This window comes from Hyperolius riggenbachi, chromosome 5 (genome assembly GCF_040937935.1).
Source record: "Hyperolius riggenbachi isolate aHypRig1 chromosome 5, aHypRig1.pri, whole genome shotgun sequence".
Classification (NCBI taxonomy): domain Eukaryota; kingdom Metazoa; phylum Chordata; class Amphibia; order Anura; family Hyperoliidae; genus Hyperolius; species Hyperolius riggenbachi.
Genome location: NC_090650.1, coordinates 261,426,915 through 261,452,910, shown reverse-complemented (window position 1 = coordinate 261,452,910; position 25,996 = coordinate 261,426,915). Strand labels below are relative to the sequence as shown.

Sequence of the window (25,996 nt, the reverse complement as noted above, 5' to 3'; positions counted from 1 at the left end):
TTTACAGAGCAGGCTGTGAACTATTGACCTGTCCTCTGGAGAGACAAAAAAATACAGTGACTGACAGTTGAGATGACAAGCTTCAGAAGACAGAGCTCTCTGCGACTTTGAAAGTCATGGAGCTCAATGGCTCTTTTGCATAGATAACAACTGGAATTTCTTAACCCTTCCTGTACCGGAAACAATATTGACTTATGTCTCTGCTTATAGTGTTTTATTTCTTAGCTGTACTACACATACAAATCACTATATCATAATTTTTTTTCGCTTCAGTGTCTCTTTAAAGAGAAGATGAAAAATCATCACCTAGGAGAAAAAGGGAATTGCATATGGCCCATGGTGATGTTAAAGAGCAGCAGGAAACCACCTAATGTAGATTCGGGAAAGCAGCTGCCACCTGGCCTGCTCAAATCAACATGCAGTGGATAGGCGCCAGCCCTCTGCCAGCACCATACGCTTGCAGGTAACTGCAAGCGCCTGGCAGATCCACAAGAGCAAGTGACAGGCAGACTGTTGTCAACACAGCACTTGCGAAAGAGCCCTAAAAGAGTTACAAAGGGCCCAGAGTAACCAGCCAGTTTTCAGATGTGAAAAGATACAAGGGTTTTGGTTAGCTGTCCTGGGAAATTGGTCTACGTTCACTCTAGTGTTTTTGCAAAAATAAATCAGATCCATTCCACCTCCACTTCAGATTTATTCAAAATCATCTATAGACACAAATGTATTAGTAACACCACTAGAGGGTAGGGGTTTATCTAAATCATCTATAGACACATATGTATTAGTAACACCACTAGAGGGTAGGGGTTTATCTATATTATGTCCAATATTTTATTTAAAACTTGAAACATTTTAAAAATAATATAAACTATAATTATGGCATTTGTAACTACTTTGTAGTTAAATATCAAAATATACAATTGTAGCCAGCCTAGAGGCCATGTACGAAGTCACTAGCAATTCCTCACTGGTCACTAATTATAGTAGCTAGTTACTGTGAGTAGTTCTAGAGACTGCTGTCAACTTAATAAAAATGCAATGAAGTCTAGTCACAGCTACACCTTGCTTTGACTCTTAACTCAGTTGCCAGACTGATATGACCCTTAATAGTTTAAGGGGAAGCATTTTACTTGTGCTACTTCAAAATTAGAGGAAATGCTGATTTCAGTGCAAAAACGTATGCTGTACAGACTTCTGCTGTACATTGCAGTAGGAAGGTATAATCCCCTTTCTTGAGATTATCATCAGGATCTTAGAAATACAAATGAAAAGAAATTGTTGCTTCAGAAATTAGGTCCTTTTCTAAATGGATCCTCTACTGTTCCATAGGAGACACAGGTGGATAGGTCACAGACTCCAGTGGTTCCCGGTAATCCTCGTTTCCCTGGCATTCCGGGTATGCCATTTTTTCCTGGATTTCCAGGAGGTCCAATGAGGCCTTCTCCATTTATTCCATTTGTTCCAGGTGAACCTGCCAGAAAGCAGAAAAGCACACCATTACAATTCAATAAGTCCCCTTCCTGTAAATTACAATTCAGTAAGGCTCCTGATGAGTCATCTAATGATGAAACCAGTAGGGCAGAGATAGGAGTTGAATGTGCTGAGGACAGAGGACAAGAGAGAGCATCTGATGCATGCTATGACTCGCGGATCAGGAAGTTGGTGATGATCAATGCGCTTTTTATTCATTTGTATGTACGGCCATTACTTTTAAACCTTTTTTTTTTTTTTTAATTAAAATGTCTGGTTTTAAACATGTGCAGTACTTTTGAATTTGTACAGAAAGAAGGAAAGAGGCGCAGCAGTTTATTTAAAGCTAAAGTTGAATGAATGCTGTGGTGAGCAGGAAATATACTGGGGGGGGAGAGAGCCTGAGTCTGCAGCGGAGGTTCCTATTCATATCCCTCACTGGATGACACTAGTGATCAGGGCCAGATTTACCATAGGGCATTGTGGGCACATGTCTGCAGGCGCCTGATGATGGAAAGGCGGCTCACTCCCCTATCCGGGCACCACCATCCCTTCTATCTATGCAGAGTCCTGGTGAGAGTATAAATGAGAGGTTACTCACCTGGCTCTCGGCATTCCACTGACCATATCCCCCATTAGTCAGGGCAACCTCTAGCTACTTAATGTTGAGGTTACTTCTGGCTACCTAATAATAAGGGGCACTTGTAGCTACCTATGAAGGGTAAGGGAGAAGTGACAGCTGGGCCAGCCAGCACACTTGCGGTGCGGTTTGGTGGGGGTTTGTTGGTTCATGGAGGGCAAAGTCTAAGTTGCCAGTGCATTTGTGCCTATAGCCTCCTGTGAGGTAAATCCGGGCCTGCTAGTGCTTGCAGTGGCACACAGGGTGATGTGTTGAATGCGTTCCATTTTCATTATATTGTCATTTTTTTCTCCCAAAGGTGTTCTCACTAGAAATAGTGCTAAGAAAGACTCTTGGAATCATTTCCACTGACAGGCACCATCGATAGGTCACAGTTATATGAACGCTTGTTATTAGTAACGTGCTCAGACAGCAACTCAGCCTGACACTCAATACAAAGTGTCCCGGACCAAAGCTAGACTCACACGTATCTTTTTTTCTTACTAATTCAATTAAGTTGACTGAATGTGATGGATATCTATTTCCTTCAATGGGGTATATTCACTAAACTGCACTAATCACAATAACATCCGTAAAGTCTTACTACAAAATGAGTACAGCAGAATGCATACATGACTTTACACACGTTACTCTGATTACCTCAGTTTAGTGAATGAATATATCTAATCAATCAGTTTCTGTTTATCAATCAAAAAAGTAATCAGAAACGTTGAAAATTATTCAGGGAGTGGGGGAAGGAGACGTGGTGAGGGATTGAAGAGCATATAACGCTGCACTGTATTGAGTGGTGCAGAGTTTGTGGTTTGATGAATGTTTAAAGAGGAACTTAGGCCTAAACAAACATACTGTCATTAAGGTGCATTAGTTATGTTAATTAAAATAGATAGGTAATATAATCTCTTACCCACCCTGTTTAAAAAGGGAAACAGGCAAATGTTTGATTTCATGAGGGGAGCCATCTTTTTGGTTAAAAGGAGGTGACAGGGAGTATGAGACACAGTTCCAACTGTCCTGTGTCCTGATCACGCCTCCCAGTTGCTAGGCAACGAGAACAACAGCATAGGAAATCCCATCATGCTTTGCACAGCATCAAGGGATAAATGCCCAGGCAGTTTTCTTTGATGGGGCGGAGCTTACCTTCTGTAAAAATTAGGCTTAGGTAAGAAAAACAAAGTTCTGATACTGTGAAACTAAAGAAACACCAAGTCTTTTCAGTGCTGCTGAGTAGATTTTTAGACTGGAGGTTCACTTTCTCCTGAAATCTATTGTGTAGTGTTTTGTCGGAACCGATCACTGTTAAATCAAATATCAATTCGGAGAGATTGATCAGCCAGGGCGTAATGAACTTATGTACATAGATTTGAAGAGGCAAGCACCTATGGCTATGTGTATAAATAAGGCAAAAAGCTGTGATTCAGTGATAAAACTTTACTATAATAACAATCTCTTTGCGGGGAATCAGATTCTTACAAATGCTAGGCAACTAGTGGATCTGAGTAGCTTGTTTGTTAAAATAAAATTTAGCATGTAGCTGTCTGGCTGCTTTGCTAGCCATCTCTCAACTATATTTAGCAGAAAACCAGAATCCTCTTTTATTTTTCCAGTGGAAGGCAGAGTTCTGTTGGTGGAGAGTGCAAATGCCACCTGCTGGGCTCAATAGGGTATTACAGCTGGAACGTAATGCAAATGTGCTTCCCAGCTTACATGCAGAGCGTAGGAACAAGAGTAAACTGGTGAAGGATTTTCCTAGATGAGTCTGTATATATATTTACAGTACTGCATGAGCTCCTCAATGGACACCTGAGATGAAAATAAACTGATGAGAAAAACAATTGTATCTATCCTCAGTCTCCTAAAAATGACTTTTTTAGATATCCCACAGTTTTATTTTATAGTTAAAGCCAGTTCTTAAGTTTGTACTGTTTCATTGTCTCTGCTCTGTGACACCTTCATTGTAGTATGCTAGAGCTCAAATCTATGAATAATGGACCCTTTTTATCTCTTTCCTGCTCTCAGAAGCCATTTACTGACAGGAAAGTGTTTTATGGCCGTAACTACTTATCAGAGAGGGTTATGGCATAGTCTTACCCAGTTCGACCCAGTCCCGACCCAGACAGAAACTGTCACTTCCATACCCGATGTTTAACTTTTTCAGGCAGAGAAAGGAAAAAAAGGAACATAGCCCAGTTATTTGTGTGCTTGGCACTGCACATACACTTGTCTATCTCATCATGTCACCGCAGTTGTTCTTTAAGAGCTCCAGAATCTGGCACAATGCTCTATGTTTGCATGTCTTGTGAAATTTGTGCATGGCCAGCACTTTTCTACTGCATGCATTTTAATGTTGTTTACTGAGGTACCTCATTGCATTTCTGAGTTAGTAGTTTGCATTTCTGGGTTAGTAGTAAGGATAGATAGCACAGACCTTGCTTGATTCTCACAAAGAACTTGTTTTTCATGTATGACTTCAACCATTTCTCTCCCTGCATAAGCAAACAGTGTTTCTGTGTTTCTGTTGGGCCACCTCCACCACCACTCTAATATAAACACTAGATTTAACTAAATGTGCTTGTAGCATATTCAATAGGAGTGCTGCAGACCTGAATTGGATGGGATTGGTGTTGGTCTCAGGGTGAGCGCAATCGATTGTTGTTTTGTACTTGTGATGTTACAAACGTTGCCATTTAAATGCATTTAAATTGCACCCGAAATGGTGTTTATGGGCAGCAGCCCAATAGGCGTGCAGTTCAGCCATCTGAAAGGGTGTGAGCTGATGGTAGCATTGGTTATCTTAGTTTTTATACCTAGAGTTCATTGGCATGTATAAATTCAGCTATCCCACACGTATCCTGCCTGGAAAGGTTGACAGTGGCAGGGGATACGTGTACAGACATTAAGTTGATAAAATAAATGATGAACAATCATTTCGGCTGTGAACCGTATAATGACTTTATGCACCAAGTTTAACCTTCTCTCTGCCTGGTTACACCACTCAGCATTTAACTCCTTTTCTGCCACACAGCACTTATTCCTTCTCTGTCCGCTTAGCCACCCAACATTTCAAGCCCTCTCTTACTTCACAACATTGTGTCTTTAACCTTTTCTTTGCTTGAACAGTGCAACATTTAACCCCACCATTTCCACTTAGCATTAGTGAATCTTCTAGCACTTCATGCCTTCTCTTCCTTTGCAGCAAGCACCAATCAAACACCTGTCTGCAGGACTTCCCGGCACTGAACCCTGTTCTACATGCACATCATCCCATCCTCTTACAACTAACCTGCACAACCATTTAGCAATTTACTCCATCCTGTCTGCCTGGAAGGCCACCTGCACTTAATTCCCTTCCTTCTTCTCCTTTCCTCTTCTCCGTACTTTTCAGTAACACACTTTTTTAAAGGTCAGTGACAAATATTCTCAATCTGCCTAGCCAGCCTGTGATGACATGCAAGCCGGGCTTAAAGACACAACCGTTCGCCATTGCTTACATGCCATCTTCATAGTTCCAACCTCCTCCCTTAGACATACCTCCCCCACCCCCCACCCCCTTATGTGCCCCTCTTCCCCATCCCTTAGATTTTTAAACCTATTTGGCAGGGCCTTCCTCCTCATGTGTTCTTTTCCACCACCATTGTCTGTTATATTTATCCTTATATTTTTTTATCATAATTTTTTTTTATTTCAGAATCAAGATTTTTACAGGTCAGCAATTATACATCTTGAAGGTTGTTTTTTACAATTAAACTTAGTATTATATTATCTTGTACAGCAAATAGTAGTGGTACAGATTCAAACAAGTCCATTCAACCAATAATTTGAGTATACTTTAAAATAGATAAATCAGAATCAGAATTTATTATCGCCAAGTACACCCGGTGGATCGTACCCGGAATTGGTTTTGGCACCCTTGTACTATTTCTTACTTGTTCAGAGGGACAAAAAAAAGAAGCTCTGTCCACTACACCAAAAATTAGGGTTGGACGGCGCTTCAGATAGCCCCCCAGTGACACTAGATGGTAGGAGCAGTGGTCAGTGACCTACCTACCACATTGATAAGAAAAAAAAAAAGATATTTTACTCAGTTGTTCGTAAGAAATGTCCAGGGGTATTAGGTATATTATAGGTTGGTATTATAAAAAGGAATGTACCAATAATATGAGTATTCTTAGGTTAAAACTGCTGTGAATATTTCTAATAAGGAAAATGGCAAGCTTTTGGGGGTAAGATCTTTCATCTGAGATTTTAACAATAACATAGGAAGCTGTGAATTTATATATTCATATATTACGCCTTAATGGCTAACTACTAATAACAACAATCTACAACTATAACTATATCCCCTCATGTAGATCCGGTTTGTACAAAGTATCCTCATTCAGATGATATTAGATGATATCTTTATGGATTGTATATATTTATCCTTATATTTTTACATCACTATTTTGTGTATCATTGTTTAATGCTGTAATGTCCCTGTATGGGTTTGTTTAAAGTTGTAATGTCTCCTCTGTCTATTGTACAGTGCTGCATAATATGTTAGAGCAGTATAAATAAAGTTTAATAATAAATGTATGTCAATTACCTGAAGGTCCAGATGGACCGGGCTGTCCTATGCCACGTTCTCCCTTGGAACCTTTACTTCCTTTTGGTCCTGTTTCCCCTTTAAGAAATAAAAATACACTATAGAAGTCTAAATGTGTTTGTATATTTAATTTATGTAACATCAATGCTATAGTACATATGCAAGTTGTTCAATAGAAATAGTTTGGGGAATTTAAAAAGTGTCCACAGAACTGCATCATTATGTAATTACATCCAATATTACCCTTTAATCCTTGTGGTCCAGGCAACCCCTGAGCCCCAGGGTAGCCAGATCTGCCTCCTCTTCCAGGGTACCCAGGAGGTCCTTTTTCACCAGTCTGGCCTTGGGCACCTGGCACTCCTGGTAAACCCGGTTTTCCTTCACATGGTTGGCAGCTTGGAGTTGGAACATTTTGAAGTAAGGATGGTAACTGGGCTAGAAATTAAATAAGTGAATTAAACATACTGTAATTAGAGCATATATACATGTAAAGAAATACTCCAGAATGCATTTCAATTAATTTAGGAAAGTGTTTTACACCTCCTGCTGGATTAATAAGGATACCTCACCACTTAACTGTCTTTTGAAGATAACGCTCATGTCTCTGGAGCTGCTGACCAAGTAATCTTATCCTCTACTTATCTGTCAGCTTGAGTTGGATATATGACTACAGGGAAGAGCAAAAGGGGAGGCAAAGAAAGGGGTATGAGCATTGGGGGGCCCCATCAAGGTTTTGCTGGGACTCCCCATGAATTGTAGTTACTCCATTGGTCGGGAACTACTGGAACATTTAACAAGCAGTTTTCACTGTAGATAACGTGTGATGAGGGACTTTATTACGATGACTAGTTTGCATCACCCAGAATTACTTCAGTTTGCAGTGAAATGTAAACAAAATCTCTTGTACCTAAGTACAACTTACACGTAACAAAATCTCTCTTGTACCTAAGTACAACTTACCACGTAACACGTTGCTACAGAGCTTCATGATGTGCTCGTCTGTTAAGGCTCTACCCTGAAGCAGAAAAAAGAAAGTAACATTATTAGACTGGTAACATTGAAGTTTGTTTCTCTTGCCTGAAGCTTGTTCTTGACACTAACAAAGATCCATTAAAATACTGGTTATCTTGATGGATTCTAATCATTTTCACGATACAAGACTTGGTGGCATACAGTCATTTCAGCCAGAAACCCAGGAATGCGCACTGTACAGTGAGGGGTACCTATAGTTGTGGAGGTAGTTTGTACTCTGTTTGTTTAATTTCATTTGCAGCCTTGGAGCGCTGCCTATTTCTTGCTCTTCTTTGGAAAAAAATGTGTAGACCATTTATGGGCCAGCGGCACCAGGTTTTTTGTTTCAATCATTTTTTATTGAGTTTTATAAAATGAGGAGTGTACAAGAAATACATGAACAGAGTATATAACATTAGATCGGTAAGAACTATCGTCTAAACAAGAATAGACAATATTCAAAGAGCAGCACCAGGTTTTAACTATGTTTAATTATCAGTTAGTGTTAGGTCTCTTCCGAGAGGGCACGTCATCATCGTGGAAGAGACTAATATTGAACAATATGTGCAAAGGCTGTTTTTGAAGCCAACATCCTCCATTGCTGCATCTGTGTTGAATGTAAGTTGTGTAAGTTGCCCATGTATGGGCTCTGCACATCTATGCAGCTAGTCAATTCGGTTGCAGCAAAAATGTAAGTCTACTTGTGGCTAGCTGCATTAATGTGTATCAGTTTGCATTCAATTTATTTTGATTTGGGATTAGTGCATAGTTGCCCCGCTCGGGGCCGTTTTGTGGGGGCTGGAGGGGTGGCAGCATGAGGGGAAAGCCTTGGCAGTCCACGCAATTCCCACAAGGAACTCAACCCTTAGCGGATACTTATCCAACGATGTCCATTTATTGAAGTGTTACACGAGTATACACAGCATATCACCTCCAGCACAACGTTTCGGGCGAGGTGCCCTTTGTCAAGTTCCTTGTGGGAATTGCGTGGACTGACTGGATGTTTGGGAGGATTGGTGACCCCTCCTGCCATAGGAACTCCCCACAATATTAATCATTACCTGAAGCCCGCAGACACCCCTGTGCATACTGTTGACTGGGAAAGCCTTGGCCACAGTCGGCGGGGAGAGAGGAAGTTCCCCCCCTCTCCCTCACCTCTGGGCTCTCCCCTCTGCGCTCCCTTCCAGCTAGATATAGTGTGGGCAGGGGGGCTTGGCCGGCAGCCGAGGAAGATGGTCGTAGTCTAGCCTTGCTCTGCTCCCTCTGGCTGCATAAACGGCTATCAGTCCCACCTCATACAGCTTTTTGACCCTGGAAGCTAATTGCAGTTGGTAGCACCTCCGACAATAAGCTCAGCCTGATTTATTAAGGTGTGTGCAGGAGAAAGACGATAACATCCTTGCAGGAGACGCTCCCAGCATGACCTCTAAGATGGCGACTGATAAGCAGCAGCGTGAGGAATCTCCACATCGGATGTCAGACGACAGCAGCGTCTCATCACTCCGCTCGTCTACCAGGAGTACTACTAAAGGCAAACCAGCTGTGAAAGGTCAGTCTAAACCAGACTCTAGAGATCAAGCGATGCTTGACCAGTTCGAGCAGATCCTGCAGCGCAAGCTGAATGAAGCCACGACCCGCATAACCTCACAGCTTAAAAAAGAGATTAGAGAGCTGGGTACTCGAACCAGTGATTTAGAGCGACGAGCGGACAAGACAGATGTGGTGTTAGACGCTCACAAAAAAGATATAGGGATATCACAAACTGACGCCCTACACTCGCAATTAAAAATGGAGGACTTTGAAAACAGGGCCCGGCAGGGCAACCTGAGGATCAGGGGGCTCCCGGAGTCAATTGAGGACTTAAAGGGGAACTGAAGAGAGAGGTATATGGAGGCTGTAATGTGTATTTCCTTTTAATCAATACCAGTTGCCTGGCAGCCCTGCTGGTCTATTTCTCTGCAGTAGTATCTGATTAAAACCAGAAACAAGCATGCAGCTAGTCTAGTCAGATCAGACTTATAAGTCTAAACCACTGAAACACCTGATCTGCTGCATGCTTGTTCAGGGGCTATGGCTAATAGTATTAGAGGCAGAGGATCAGCAGGGCTGCCAGCAGTGCTGGGCCGAAATTACGCATTAACGTAATTACGCATCGTAATTCACTACAAATGCAGCGTAAGCGTTACGTGTAAGGTTACGGTATTACGCGTAATTAATTACGCGTAGACCGTGGGGTTACGTTTTACGCGTAACAAATTACGTGTAAGACAGTAAACTCCCATTGAAATTACACAGTCTGCCGTAATCGCGTAATATTATGCTCCCGTATAATATAAAAAAGCCGCCGACTTTAAGGGTTAATAGCAAAGCCCCCTTAAGTGCTAAGAGCCTCAAATTTGGAGAATATATTAAGGAGATCAGAAGGAATAAAAAGGAAAATTTTTTTTTTCAAAAAGACCTTATAGTTTTTGAGAAAATCGATGTTAAAGTTTCAAAGGAAAAATATATACATTTAAAAACCCGCCAACTTTAACGGTTAATAGCAAAGCCTGCTTAAAATTTAGGAACACCAAATTCACAGGGTATATTAAGGGGATCAGTGGGAATAAGAGGAAACATTTTTTTTTCAAAAAGACCCTATAGTTTTTGAGAAAATCGATTTTTAAGTTTCAAGGGCGAAAATGTCTTTTAAATGCAGAAAATGTCAGTTTTTTTTGCACAGGTAACAATAGTGTTTTATTTTCATAGATTCCCCCAAGTGGGAAGAGTTTTACTTACTTCGTTCTGAGTGTGGGAAATATAAAAAAAAAACGACGTGGGGTCCCTCCTCCCAGACCTCTTTAACCCCTTGTCCCCCATGCAGACTGGGATAGCCAGAATGCGGAGCACCGGCCGCGTGGGGCTCCGCACCCTGACTATACCAGCCCGCATGGTCCATGGATTGGGGGGTCTCGGAAGGGGAGGGGCAGCCAAGCTTTCCCCTCCCCCTCCGAGCCCTTGTCCAATCCAAGGACAAGGGGCTCTTCTCCACCTCCGATGGGCGGTGGAGGTGGAGGCCGCGATTTCCTGGGGAGGGGTTCATGGTGGCATCTGGGAGTCCCCTTTAAAAAGGGGTCCCCCAGATGCCCACCCCCCCTCCCAGGAGAAATGAGTATAGAGGTACTTGTACCCCTTACCCATTTCCTTTAAGAGTTAAAAGTAAATAAACACACAAACACATAGAAAAAGTATTTTAATTGAACAAAAAACATAACCACGAAAAAAGTCCTTTAATATTCTTAATTAACCATTAATACTTACCTGTCCCTTTAAAAGCCAGTTCCCACGCAATATCCTCGGAAATATACTAATCAGTTACAATGTAACAAAGTTATTACAATGTAACAACTTTGTTACTTTGTAACACCACCGCACCCGACGTCACTCGCCGCTCACCCGCCGGCCGCCGCATACACGCTAGTCCCCGCCGGCTCCCGCCGTCCACTCCGCCCACACCTGTCACCCATATACATGTATATAGGTGACATGTAGGTGACATGTGGGAGAGGCGGGGAGGGCAGCGGAGCCGGCGGGGACTTAGCGTCCCTTCACCCGACAGAGCTCTGAGCTATATTAGCTCAGAGCTCTCGAAAGCATCTTTGTATTTGGGCTCCAAGGACCCCATTGGTCCTTAGCAGACCAATGGGGTTCCTTCTGATTTGATTCTGATTTCCTCTTATTCCTTCTGATCTCCTTAATATATTCTCCAAATTTGAGGCTCTTAGCACTTAAGGGGGCTTTGCTATTAACCCTTAAAGTCGGCGGCTACCTAACATTGATCCATGCGTCAACTTTTCCGCTTGGCAGCATGACCTTACGCATTAATTGCTAGTAGGATTTTACGCGTAAGCCTATAACGTAATAACCTGAATTACGGTATACTTACGCGTAATTGCGTAAGTGCTATGCGTAATTACAGACATGTTCCGAAATTGAATGTCTATGCCGTAAGCGTAATTTCGTAATGCGTAATAGCGTAAAATTACGCGTAATGATCCGTAAGCGTAGCTTTCTCCATTACGACCAGCACTGGCTGCCAGGCAACTGGTATTGTCTAAAAGGAAATAAACATGACAGCCTCCATATACCTCTCTCTTCAGTTCCCCTTTAACCTCCACAGTCACGGCCCTTTTTCAGGAATTGGACTCGGCGATTCCTATAGAGCGTCTAGAGTTCGATCGAATTCACCGTGCATTAACCCCTCTGAAACCTGGGGGCCCACCGCGAGACATTATAGTCAAATTGACTTACTACAACACCAAAGAAGCCCTCCTGAAAGCAGCTAGAGACAAGGAGGAGCTCCAGTTCCAGGAGCGCAAATACCAACTTTTTGCAGACCTTGCTCCAGCTACAGTGCAACGCAGAAGAGCAATGAAGCCCTTTGTTCAAATCCTCCAGAACAAAGAAATTAAGTATAAATGGGGCTTCCCCTTTAAGCTGCAGTTCACCTATAAGAATAAACAAGTAGCCGTTGCTTCTCCGGACGAGGCCCAGCAAAAATTTGAGCAACTACGACTCTGCCTGCCTGCGGGTTCGCTCACTCCAAGTCAACATTCCGCAGCTTCTCACCCTCCCTAGGAGACTGTGAAGCCGAAGCGAACCAAAAACGTCAAGCTTCCCTTTCGCCATCTCACCTGTCCGATCCGGGGTGATATAATACAACCAGAAGGATGGGTGACTAATTTGTTTTTCCTCTAACTTTCTTTACTTCCCGAGGAGTTTCTCTGCCAAACCTCTGTCCCGTGTTACCCGGACTCTGGCCCTTGGCACCGTAAACTCTATTGCTCAATGTTATATGCCCGTTTGCTGGAACTTGCTTTTGAGCTATCTTGGCTTAGTTCCCAGTGGACATTATATTACTGCACTAGCTCTGATGGAGCTCTTTGGAACACACGGCCCCTGGCTGTAGGACATGCTTTCTCTCCAGAGGTTCGAGTAGTTGAAATACATGCCCGTGTCAGTTATGTGCGTGCTTTAATAAGTAGACTGTTCTTGATTGTTTGCTTAGTTTTTTTATGAGGGTTTGATTAGCTGTATTATGGGGGTGGGTACAAGTGTTTTTGGGGTGATTTTCTGTTATGCATTTTTTCTTAGTAGATAGTTCTGGTAATCTGAAATTGCCCTTTAGTTATTGTAAGCATTGTGCAGTTGGAGGAGGCCGTCTCCCCCTTGAAATCCGTACTGGTGGTTCAGATTCTGTCCCACGCATACGTGACTCTTGCCCCTTCTGTGCTCTCAGAGAAAGTGAGGGGGGTTACCATAGCCTTCAGGCGTGGCCTTCCCTTTAAATGCACTAAGCAGTTGGCGGATCCCACAGGGAGATATCTTTTGCTAACCGGGACGTTGTATGACACCGCACTTACTGTGGTGTCCTACTACGCCCCTAATAGATTTCAGGATAGGTTCTTATCACACTTGATCCAGGTTGTTAATGATCACAGTGCGGGGGTCCTGATTCTGTGTGGGGACACTAACGCGGTCTTGAGTGACACCTTAGACAGATCCCGTCCCACGAGCACTCCTTCCCCTTTTTAAAGCCCTGGATCCCCCCACCCCTCAGTAATAGCCACTTTGTTTAAATCCCAGGGTCTAATCGACACGTGGAGAGAATTACACCCAACCACAAATGACTTTACGTTTTATTCACACCCGCATGATAGTTTTTGCAGAATTGATCATTTCTTCTTGAAGCAACATTTCCTTCCAAATGTCTGCTCTGCAAAGATTCTTAGTGTAACTTGGTCCGATCACAGCCCTTTAAAAGTCAGTCTTTCTTTATTAAATCCTAAAAAGACATCCTTCAACTGGAGAATGAATGATTCCCTTCTGTCTGATCCTGAGACTCTGGGAAAACTTCGTTCCTACCTTGAAGAATATGTTGATGAAAATGCTGGCTCGGTCCAATCCTCTATAACCTTTTGGGAAGCTCTTAAAGTATCACTGCGTGGTCGCATTATAAGTTTTGCATCGTTCAAGAAGAAGCAACGTGCTAACCTAATTACTGATCTCACCAATGATCTAGAGCAAGCTGAAATGAACTGGAAAAACACACCTTGTGTTGCGTCCAAAAAGCCTGTGATACTCTCCGTGTCAAATTAGACTCTCTCCTGACAGAGGTGGCTGAAAAGTCCCTAAGGTGGCAAAAGAATAAATACTACAGGTGGGCAAATAAAGTCGCATACTCTTCTAGCAAACAGGCTTAAGAATAGATCTTACAAACCGCCCACACTGTCTGTTTGTTTGTCTAATGGGCAAGTATCCTGCAATCCCCATATAGTGGTAAATACCTTCCAGGAATTTTTAAGCACTCTTTATAGTCGTCCTGAATCCCAAACAAGTCAATCTATAGAGTCCTTTTTGGAGGCAATTAACTTACCTCCTATTTCAGCAGAACTAGTAGAAAATCTTAATAAGGATATTTCAGGGGAAGAGGTCCTATTGGCAATTAAGTTTCTAAAAAGTTCCAAAACCCCCGATCCAGATGGGTACTCAAACCTTTTCTACAAAAAGTTCCAAACTGAGCTGTCCCCCTTTCTGGCGTCTGCGTTTAACGAGATGAGAAGGGGGGTTTATCCTCATGTAGACTTCTTACATGCAAATATTGCCATGATTCCTAAAATAGAGAAAGAGCCCCTAGATTCTCACCAATTTAGGCCTATTTCTTTAATAAACGCAGACTTTAAACTGTTAGGAAAGATCCTGGCCGCCCGGATCAACCTATTCCTGGCCTCAATAATACACAAGGACCAGGTTGGTTTTGTTCCGGGCCGCCAGGCTTCACATGCCACGCTGCGGGCAATGCAAGTCATCGAATTGATGCGATCCAGAAGGATTCCTGGGTTGTGTCTGGCCCTGGATATCTACAAGGCCTTTGATACGGTCTCTTGGGCCTACCTGTTTAAGGTTTTGGCAAGGTGGGGATTTGGAGAATCTTTTTCAACCTGGATCAGAGTGTTATACTCTAGGCTTTCAGCAAGACTAGAGTACAATACGCAGGATATACCTCTGATTTACTTTATATTAACAAAGGGACGCGTCAAAGGTGTCCTCTTTCACCACTTCTTTTCATTATAGCTATGGAACCTTTAGTGATCGCGATCAGGCAAAATGAAGCAATTTCTGGAGTGGATCTAGCAGGAGTACAACATAAGACGAATATATTTGTTGATGATTTACTTCTATTCATCTCAGAGCCTGCTTCCTCCATCCCTGAGCTGCTGTCACTGCTTTCTAGATTTTCCCAGGCCTCTGGTTTAACAATTAACCCTGCCAAGTCTAAAGCCCTAAGTATAACTTTGCCGACAGACACCCTAGCCTTCTTGAAGTCGCAGTACTCCTTTCAGTGGTGCTCACACTACATAGATTACCTGGGAATCAATTTAACCAACTCTTATGAGTCCTTATTTGCTCAAAATTACTATCCGCTAGCAAAAATGGTCTCTCAGCAATTGACACAATGGTCTGCTTATAATCTCTCCTGGCTAGGGAGGATTAACGCTATAAAAATGACCCTGCTTCCAAAGATTTTATACTATGTTAGACTACTCCCAATCAAGGTCCACCCTCACTTTCTCAGAATGCTGCAGAGCAAATTGCTCAAATTCATATGGGGTAACACACGATCTAGAGTTCCCAAGTCCACCCTTTACACTAGTAAAGATAAAGGTGGCCTGAGTGTTCCCAATCTATCACGATATTACCAAGCTGCACAATTAGTACACCTGGTGGACCTCTACAAGGGTGACAGGATGCCCCTTTGGACCTATTTTGACATTTCATACTGTGCACCTCAGTGGGTTCAGACTCCCATCTGGACCTCAAGGCCTTACCGTCCTCAGTACATGAGTAAGGTCCTCAATCATTGCTTAAGGACATGGGACAACATCAGGTACTCTAAAGGCCTGATGTCTCCCACACTACCCCTGATGTCCTTTATAACCCTATGTTTGTTCCTGGAAGGGACAATCCTTTAAGTTTCAAGTCGTGGAGAGACCATGGCCTGGAATGCATATACAACCTAATTGATGGTTCCGGTATCCTTACCTGGGAAAAATTGCTTGATAAATATCAAATCCCTCCTTCTGAGCGTTTGCGTTACATGCAAATAAGACATCTCTGGCTTCGAACATCTTTGTATAAAAGACCCTTGCGGGAAAGGGGCCATCTCCACTCTCTATAATATCCTCAACGAACCTCATGCATCTTTTTCACATCCGTTTGTGTCCAGATGGGAATCTGACCTGGGGAAAACTAAAACTATAGACAGATGGAAGGAGGCCTGGAAGACCTACTCGAGACTGTCTATAAATCTGGCAATAGTAGAGTCTGCATACAAGGTAGCCCTCAGATGGTACTGGGTTCCCGCCAGGTTGAGGCATGTGGCGGGTAACACTTCCGGTCTCTGCTTCCGCGGCTGTGGCGCTTCTGGGGACATGCTACATACCTTTTGGTCCTGCCCTATGTTAGGGAGATTCTGGACCAAAGTTTTTAGGTTGCTGAGCCAGCTTTTCAAGGTCTCAATTTTTAGGGACCCCTGGATAGCCCTGTTACATTTTGAGATTGCCTCCCTGAATAGATCCCAGCAAGTGCTGGCCCACTTTGTTATAGTCGCAGTTAAACAAAGTATAGCCAGGGCCTGGAGAACTCAATTCGCCTCATTTAAGGAAGTCAAGAGCAGGGTGACCTGGAAAGGATGGCTGCGATCCTTGAGGACAAGGTAGATAAATTCAACAAAATCTGGGAACCATGGCATGCGCTCATTCTCACCTCCTGAGCCATAAGCTAATGTTAGTCACCAGGATGGATTCTGTGGGCCCCCAACACCATTCCCCTTTCCCCCCTTTCCCCCCCTTCCCCTCTCCCCCAGCTTTCCCCCTCCCCGCCGACTGTGGCCAAGGCTTTCCCCTCATGCTGCCATCCCTCCAGCCCCCACGAAACGGCCACGAGCTCTGAAATTCTACAGGGGGGCCCGGTGGGGCCTAGTTACGCCCCTGGATCCATACAGGAGGAAGTGACCAGCATTCACCCACTATTTATGGCACAATTCCGCACAAAACATTTAGCTGCCTACCTACACCTACTATTCATCTGCCAATTACTGAGGACTACGGAGGGGTTCCTTCCATTGAGGAGTGGTAAATATACAGCCGATACAAACTGTTTGCACAATTGGTCATAAGGCATACAACTTTGCAGATGCACAGCACCATGTGGCCTAGTTTTAGAGATGGCTCGAACCTCTGATTTTAGGTTCGCGAACCTCAAACGCAAACTTCCGCAAAAGTTTACGAAACTGCAGCCTTTGCGAACCGCAATAGACTTCAATGGGCAGGCAAACTTTCAACACCTCAAACGCTAATTCTGGCCACAAAAGTGATGGAAAAGATGTTTCAAGGGATCTAACACCTGGAGGGGGGCATAGCGGAGTGGGATACATGCCAAAAGTCCCGGGGAAAATGACGGATTTGACGCAGAGCAGGGTTTTAAGGGCAGAAATCACATTGCATGCTAAATTGGAGGCATAAAATGCTTTAAAACATCTTGCGTGTGTATACATCAACCAGGTAGTGTAATTACTGTACTGCTTCACACTGACAAACCAAACTCACTGTGTAATGCACCGCAAACAGCTGTTTGTGTAGTGATGGCCGTGCTGGACTGGTGCGCACCATGGCGATAGTGCAGGCGAAGGCGTTTTTCAAGCGCATATGGTCGCCGGGATGAAGTAGCTCAATGACAGAACAACAGTGACTGTCCAGCTGATTGAATTTGGTCTGTCCACAATGAAGCAACGACCTTATTATATTGGGTCAGGTGTGCCCCCCAACACACTCATATAGCCGGTCATTGCTTCATTGTGATCCACAAGTCCCTTCCCCGCGGCAAAGTAACGATCACGAAGGGGAATTGACACATGTACATGCCTTTTGTTTTGTTCTTGCAGCCGCAGTGCAGCCAGAAAAATTAGGCAGGCATGTACACGTGCCAGAAAAAAATAGTTATAGTTTTTGTTAGCGGCCGCTGCTTAAAAGTTCAGGAATCCACCTGGAGTCCTGGACCCTGTTGGTGGTGGCGGAGAAGGCAGTCAACCGGCCTGCAGGCAGAGATGCTGTGTGGGGACTGGGGACCGACTTAGTCTTGGGGCAGGCAGGCAGAGATGCTGTGTGTGTGGGGACTGACTTAGTCTTGGGGCAGGCCGGACCGTGCTTTGCAGACCTCGAACAGACCTGCTGGGTTTCCTGCCTCTGGCTCTGCCTCTACCTGTTTTGTCCATATTGGGGGGGATGAAGTGAAAGTTATGCACTGACTTGACTAATACAATGTGCACTTATTCAAATAACAGATGTGAAGCCGCGCTATGGTGGACATACACTACAAGATGATAAATTCAAAATTCAAACAACACTAGAAATATAGCAAAAGGTGGAGCAGCACAGTAAAAACCTCCCCCGGTAAAAAGTCAGTTCACTCGACAAAACTGGCGCTCACTGTCCAAATAGTGCAATCATCCTCAGATGGTTGATTCTTCAGAACATATCTACACCTTTAAATTGAAAAGACATAAGAGACAGAGACACATCATAGTGTATGATGCCTGTATAACATTGTTTTTCACCTCCGTGCACCCCAATACCCGCATACAAGAGAGCACCAGCAGTGTTAACAAACTCTGCCACCTTAGGGATAGGGGATCTAAGCACCCCCCTTTAAACCCTTCTCACCAGATAGTCTCTTTTATGCTTGCATATCACTCCACGTCGTAACTTCCAATAGCCATATACCTCCTAAAACAAAGGAACTTATCATGTGTAAAACCATTATTTAATTGGCTTCTCGCCTAAAAATTCATATGCGTACATAAAAAATCTTGGTTAAAAGCGTATCTCACAATCTCCAAAGCCCGCGGGAAAGGTTCCGGTCTCGGCTGTGCAGATTACTTCCTCCTTCAGCGTGTCTCCTAAGCTCCGCCCTACCGGTTTTGTCATCAAGTATGACTCATCACGGGCCTGAGGAGCATGCGCTGAATTCCATAATATGTAGCTGGGAAGAGTCCCGCTGTCCCCTCCCCTCCCGCTCAATGATTGGCCAATAACCCTGCTTGTCAATTTCCTACTCCAAGTCCGGAAACTTTCCTTTAGTTCACAACATATATACATAGAAATAAATATAAACATTATATGTTATACCAAGTATGAAGGGAACTGTGCCTATTTATCTAAAGCATTCTAAGATGTGCGCCGCTCTGATAATTCAATCTAAATTTTCGAGCACTGATACCACGCATGCGCTAGCCCGTCATTGCAATACTCTATAACATAGTTTTCCCATTGTTTAAGCGCTCATACCGTGCCTGCGCTAACTCGTAACTTCAAGTTTATATAGCAAACTGTATCCACCTTGTATGGTCTAATGACCAATTTATCACACTCGTCATTTAATGTCTCATAATACCAAATCCTTATTACCCTCTACGTTATATATTAGTATTATTCGTGATAAAGTGCTCCTACTGCAAAATTGTGCTATTATGCATGTTACTTGTAAAAAATTACAACCTGTTTACAACCTATTATCTACAACATAACAAACCATACGTGTCAACGTGAAGCCATAAATACAAATGCCTGATCAACAGTCTCTGCAAAAAAAAATGTGCATTTGCGTATTCACATAGTGCTCATATAATACTTATATATAATCGTGTTACATAAACATTTCCAATTACTCCATCTGTATCTCCTATTACGTGCATTACGTGTATCCCTCTACATGCGGCAACATATGCTATCTACATATAGTGCTATCCTACTTATTTCATAGTGCTTACATAATTGCCACATTTTCCTACTATTTCTCCACTCTAGTGTTATTATTATTATTATTATTGATTTATAAAGTGCCAACATATTCCGTGGCGCTGTACAAAGTAAGAAACAAACATGGGGTACATAATAATGCAGACAATAGTGTACACCAATATACAAGATACATAATTAGTGACAAAATACAAAGAATGATACAAAATACAAATTATAGAATTGGTAATGACAGTGATAAAATTAACATGATGAATAAAATGTATAATGGTTACCAAGACACAAAAGGGGGAGAGAGCTCTGCCCTTGCGAGCTTACAATCTAAAGGGAATGGGGGGGGGGGGGGAGGGGAACAGGAGAAGGGGTAGTATGCAGCAAATATATAGAGGCTTTCTGTTTTAGGATACCTAGTAGGAGTGCAATTTGGACTTAGTACAAAGGGAAGTGGCCTAAGGTAGAGCATATGCTTGTCGGAACAAGTGTGTTTTTAGAGAGCGTTTAAAGGTAACAAAGGTTGGCGAGTGACGGATGTGTTGTGGGAGGGCATTCCAGAGGAGGGGTGAAGCACGTGCGAAGTCTTGTAAACGTGAATGCGAGGAGTTGATTCTAGAGGAGGACAACAGAAGATCATGTGCCGATCTGAGATTGCGATTGAGTTTGTATCTGGAGATTAGTGAGGATATGTACCGGGGAGAGAGATTATGGAGAGCTTTGTAGGTTAGGGTTAGGAGTTTGAACTGAATCCTCTGGTTAATTGGCAGCCAGTGAATAGCTTGACAAAGAGGGTCGGCAGAGGAAGATCGATTAGAAAGATGAATGAGACGAACAGCTGAGTTCAGTACTGACTGGAGCGGGGCCAGTTTGTTAGACGGTAGTCCACAAAGTAGTACGTTGCAGTAGTCCAGACGAGAAATTATGAGAGCATGTATTAACATTTTAGTTGTGTCCCGAGTGAGAAAGGGACGGATGCGAGATATGTTTTTGAGTTGGAGATGGCAGGAGTTGGTTATGGAGTGAACATGAGGAATAAAAGAGAGAGATGAGTCGAATATCACCCCCAAGCACCGAGCTTTGGGAACTGAAGTTATGGGAGTGTTATTAACATTTATTGTTACTTCAGGCAGGGAGGTGGACAGAGAGGGTGGAAAAATTATTGGTTCCGTTTTACTCATATTACGTTTTAGGAAGCGAGAGGACATGAAGGAGGATATAGCAGACAAGCAGTCAGGAACACGTTTAAGGAGGGAGTTAAGGTCTAGGGCAGAGAGGTACAGTTGTGTATCATCTGTATAGAGGTGGTATTGAAACCCGAATGAGTTGATTAAATCACCAAGACCATGCATGTAGATGGAAAAGAGGAGGGGACCAAGGACAGAGCCTTGGGGAACCCCGACAGACAAAGCATGAGGAGAAGAGATCGGATCTGAGTAGGAGACTGTGAAGGACCTTCCAGAGAGGTAGGAAGATAACCATGTGAAAGCAAGGCCCTTTATTCCGACATTTGAAAGTATTTGTAGGAGTAAGGTGTGGTCGACAGTATCAAATGCTGATGACAGGTCAAGAAGGATGAGTATGGAAAATTGACCTTTGGATTTGGCTGTAAGAAGGTCATCGGCCACTTTGGTAAGGGCTGTTTCCATGGAGTGGTTAGAGCGAAAGCCAGACTGGAACTGATCAACTCACCCTAATTACTAATTACTACGGTCACATATACTAATTCCATATAATATTGCCCCACACACTTCAACAATATACTACCTACATTGAGTGCAATCCTGCATACTTCATAGTTCTTATATTATTGCCTCAATTTTTCTGCTATTATCCACTCTAGTGGATAATAGAGGGGTTTCGGTTAGGGGCATATTGTCCCCTGCCTTGTCTTGTTATTGCCCCTCTCATATTCCCTGAAAGTCTTATATCTATTCCTCTCATTTGTTCGCTGGGGTCATTTGTGTCCTGTTTAGGTTCCACTACCCCCACACCGTTTTATCACTTCAGCTTTTTGTTCCTGCTGTTGCTGTTTCTTCTGCCATTTATATGCTGTCTTGTTTTTATATTCATCCTTATCCTTATTATATTGTTTTTGTTTGTCCACAATAATTTCTTTTTCATTCCTATTGAGAATATCTTGGAGTCTATCCAATTTCTTTTTATAATCCTCACTATTTTTGTATGGTTCTAGTTTAGTCCTTATATCTTCAATCTTTTTACCTAATCTTTCCATCCGATTGTTTTTTCTCTTAATTAGCAATTTTAGGGTTGTGCTTGTGTATGGACAGCAACCATCAGTATGATAATACGTGAAGTATAGTATATGTACAATTTAGTCAGTTTTTGACATATCAGTTATGTAGAGGCACAGGGTTAACTGCATGATTTCTAATGGTGTAGATGTCAGTATGCACATTATGTGAGGGTGGATTAAGACACTCGAGTGGATAATAGCAGAAAAATTGAGGCAATAATGTAAGCACTATGAAATATGCAGGATAGCACTCAATGTAGGTAGTATATGATGAAGTATGTGGGGCAATATTATATGGAATTAGTATATGTGACCGTAGTAATTAGGGTGAGTGGATAAAGCTAACACTAGAGTGGAGAAATAGTAGGAAAATGTGGCAATTATGTAAGCACTATGAAATAAGTAGGATAGCACTATATGTAGATAGCATATGTTGCAGCATGTAGAGGGATACACGTAATGCACGTAATAGGAGATACAGATGGAGTAATTGGAAATGTTTATGTAACACGATTATATATAAGTATTATATGAGCACTATGTGAATACGCAAATGCACATTTTTTTTGCAGAGACTGTTGATCAGGCATTTGTATTTATGGCTTCACGTTGACATGTATGGTTTGTTATGTTGTAGATAATAGGTTGTAAACAGGTTGTAATTTTTTACAAGTAACATGCATAATAGCACAATTTTGCAGTAGGAGCACTTTATCACGAATAATACTAATATATAACGTAGAGGGTAATAAGGATTTGGTATTATGAGACATTAAATGACGAGTGTGATAAATTGGTCATTAGACCATACAAGGTGGACGCGCTGAAGGAGGAAGTAATCTGCACAGCCGAGACCGGAACCTTTCCCGCGGGCTTTGGAGATTGTGAGATACGCTTTTAACCAAGGTTTTTTATGTACGCATATGAATTTTTAGGCGAGAAGCCTATTAAATAATGGTTTTACACATGATAAGTTCCTTTGTTTTAGGAGGTATATGGCTATTGGAAGTTACGACGTGGAGTGATATGCAAGCATAAAAGAGACTATCTGGTGAGCAGGGTTTAAAGGGGGGTGCTTAGATCCCCTATCCCTAAGGTGGCAGAGTTTGTTAACACTGCTGGTGCGCTCTTGTATGCGGGTATTGGGGTGCACGGAGGTGAAAAACAACGTTATACAGGCATCCTACACTATGATGTGTCTCTGTCTCTTATGTCTTTTCCATTTAAAGGTGTAGATATGTTCTGAAGAATCAACCATCTGAGGATGATTGCACTATTTGGACAGTGAGCGCCAGTTTTGTCGAGTGAACTAATACAATGTGCAGTCACACAGGTGCAGTGAAAGGTATACACTGACTGCTGGTATAACAATGTGCAGTCACACAAGTGCAGTGAAAGGTATGCAGTGACTGCTGGTATAACAAAGTGCAGTCACACAGGTGCAGTGAAAAGGTATGCAGTGACTGCTGGTATAACAATGTGCAGTCACACAGGTGCAGTGAAAAGGTATGCAGTGACTGGTATTACAATACAATGTGCAGCTGTCACACACACAAGTGCAGTTAAAAGGTATGCATGGACTGGTATATTAAACAGCGTGCTGTCACACAGGTGCAGTGAAAGGTATGCATGGACTGGTATTACAATACAATGTGCAGCTGTCACACACACAGGTGCAGTGAACAGGTATGCAGTCACTGGTATTTAAAACTGCATGCTGTCACACAGGTGCAGTAAAAGGTATGCAGTGACTGGTATTACAATACAATGTGCAGTGCAGCAGTCACACAGGTCAGGTGGTGCAGTGAAAATGTAGGCACTGAATGTGCTGGGCCTGGCACAGTATAGCAATTAGCAAGGGCCAGCTGTGACAGACAGGGCTGTATATGCAAGTGTCAGTGGGCCACACACACAAAAAAAAACACATCACAAAAACATTAGTTCTCAAGAGAGCTGTTTTGGGGTGCTTTTTAGCAATAAATATCAGCAAGGAGCAAGCTAACAAACCTAACAAGAGCCTAACTAAGCTTTTCCTATCTCTGCAGCAACCTCTCTCCCTTCTCTCACTAACACAGCAGCACACAGAGTGAGAAAATGGCCGACGCTGCTGCCTTTTATAAAGGGGGGGGGGGCTCCAGGAGGGAGTGCAGCCTGATTGGCTGCCATGTGTCTGCTGACTGTGATGTAGAGGGTCAAAGTTTAGCCCAATGATGTAGTATAGGGGGGCGGGTCAAACTCGCATAAAGTTTGTGTTCAAACGCGAACCAGCGATGTTCACGTGAATAAGTTCGCGTGCGAACCGTTCAGGCCATCACTACCTATTTTGTCTACACACATGAACTGGTAACAGACCTCATCATAGCCAAAGGCCTTTGAGGTTCTACAACGCTGGTATCATCAAGGACTGTGATTGGGTCCTGGATTGCATTGCTTGTTGTAGTGTTTGGACTTTGGTGCTGCTTTGCATCTGGGATCGTGCACCATTCAAGCCATTTTGCTATGCCATTGAGGACTACTGGATCAAACTGGAACTGTAGTTTGGCAGCAATTATCAAGGGGTACTTTGGAAAGTGTTTTGAAGATCGGATTCAAACAATGAGGACTGCAGCCGCCTTCATGATAATGGCTGAATCTGATAGGTGTTGTTTTCCAACTTTTATACAAATGTGGAATTTAATTTTCAATAGGCTGTTTTGTACATGTTATATGTTTGTGATGTATCTCATAATTTTGCAATAAAATGTACTGTATACTGTATTCTTTTGCATGCAGACAAGAGCCAATCACTTTTTTGTCCTTATCATAGACTTTCACTGTACTCCTGCTATCCCACTATGGGCTTGATTCACAAAGCGGTGCTAACCTACTTAGCACGTCTAAAGTCTTTAGACGTGCTAACCAGGGTGCTAAGTAGGTTAGCACCGGATTTCTCAATTGATTAACCTACTTAGCACCCTGGTTAGCACGTCTAAAGACTTTAGACGTGCTAAGTAGGTTAGCACCGCTTTGTGAATCAAGCCCAATGTCTTTCACGTCTGTATACAGAGTACTGAAGGTCATAGGTCCATTTTCTTGATAAGGATGTTTTGAAATGACACAGGACACCATCTTCCAAGGTCCACTATACCTAGCCTATACACAAAGTTACTTATTTATCAGTGGATTGTTTTCACCAACCTTCCCAACACGTTGTGATAAAAAAAATAAAAGAGCTGAGTAATTAGTAAAACTACGTACACACAGAAACATAGATCATGTTTAACGACTGATAAACGATCATCCTATCTTTCAAGATATTGGTGTTATGTGATGTCAATGGAATTAAAACACTACGAATGATACCATAAACAATCAAATAGTTAAATGATGGCGGATGTAGGCAAAGTGGTGTAAACTTTGTAAACACATCATTTAATAATTGTTCATAGCTCTGTATACACTGCTGACTATGAACAGCTATCTGGAAGTGATCCATCATGCCGGTCATTCCAAATGCACGAGAATCATTGTGGATCATTTGTCTAACTGTCCTCAATTTATTTCTGAATGATGAGTCATTTATCATTAGTTTTGGACAACCCCCCCCTCCCCCCCGACTTTTTTTCTATTACATTCAAACAGATTAATTTCTACGCACCGGTTTTCCTGGAGTTCCAGGTATTCCAGACCTTCCTTGTAGGCCACCTTCACCTGGAAAACCTCGAGGCCCTGGGGATCCAAGTCCACCGACTTCTCCTTTCTTCCCATCCGATCCCTTCTCGCCCATGTCACCAATTTCACCTTTCTGTAATCCAACACACAGGTATTGAAACACAGTGACAGCTGAAAAGTAGTTACTGAACTATTAGAACAAATTACAAGTTCCAAAATGGATGGTACAACAGCTGTGCAACTAAGGAATGTAATAATTATTTTCCTATTTTCTTTTCTGAAGCATTCTTCTTGCAGTTATACTTTCTACTAAGGCCACATTCACAGTGGAGCATGGCAGTGTGGTGTAACAGTTGCTTTGTTATGGAGCTTTCTGCTTTGCAATGCATCACCTATGTAATGTTCACAGGGCAGCAGGTGCGCTGCAGTATAATGGGTTGCAGTATGATAACGCACTGCATGAAACTAGAAGTCGGTAAATGTGAGCGTTAACAGTGGTGGTGAAACATACAGTAGTTTTCATTGACTGTATTGGTCAC

At 42.7% G+C, this 25,996-nt stretch overlaps 1 protein-coding gene across 1 annotated transcript in view; it reads right to left on the bottom strand.

Moving 5' to 3' along the window:
- Nucleotides 1-674: 674 nt before the first annotated feature.
- The window catches only part of LOC137519378 (collagen alpha-1(XXI) chain-like), a 128,691-nt gene continuing 103,369 nt past the window's right edge, over nucleotides 675-25,996 (bottom strand). Inside the window, exons 26-30 of the mRNA XM_068238334.1 lie at nucleotides 25,444-25,590; nucleotides 7,653-7,707; nucleotides 6,936-7,127; nucleotides 6,693-6,770; nucleotides 675-1,471 (exon numbers count right to left, since the gene is read on the bottom strand). Of these exons, the coding sequence (XP_068094435.1) occupies nucleotides 1,284-1,471; nucleotides 6,693-6,770; nucleotides 6,936-7,127; nucleotides 7,653-7,707; nucleotides 25,444-25,590 (660 nt within the window). The 3' untranslated portion in view covers nucleotides 675-1,283. The remainder of the gene's footprint in view (nucleotides 1,472-6,692; nucleotides 6,771-6,935; nucleotides 7,128-7,652; nucleotides 7,708-25,443; nucleotides 25,591-25,996) is intronic.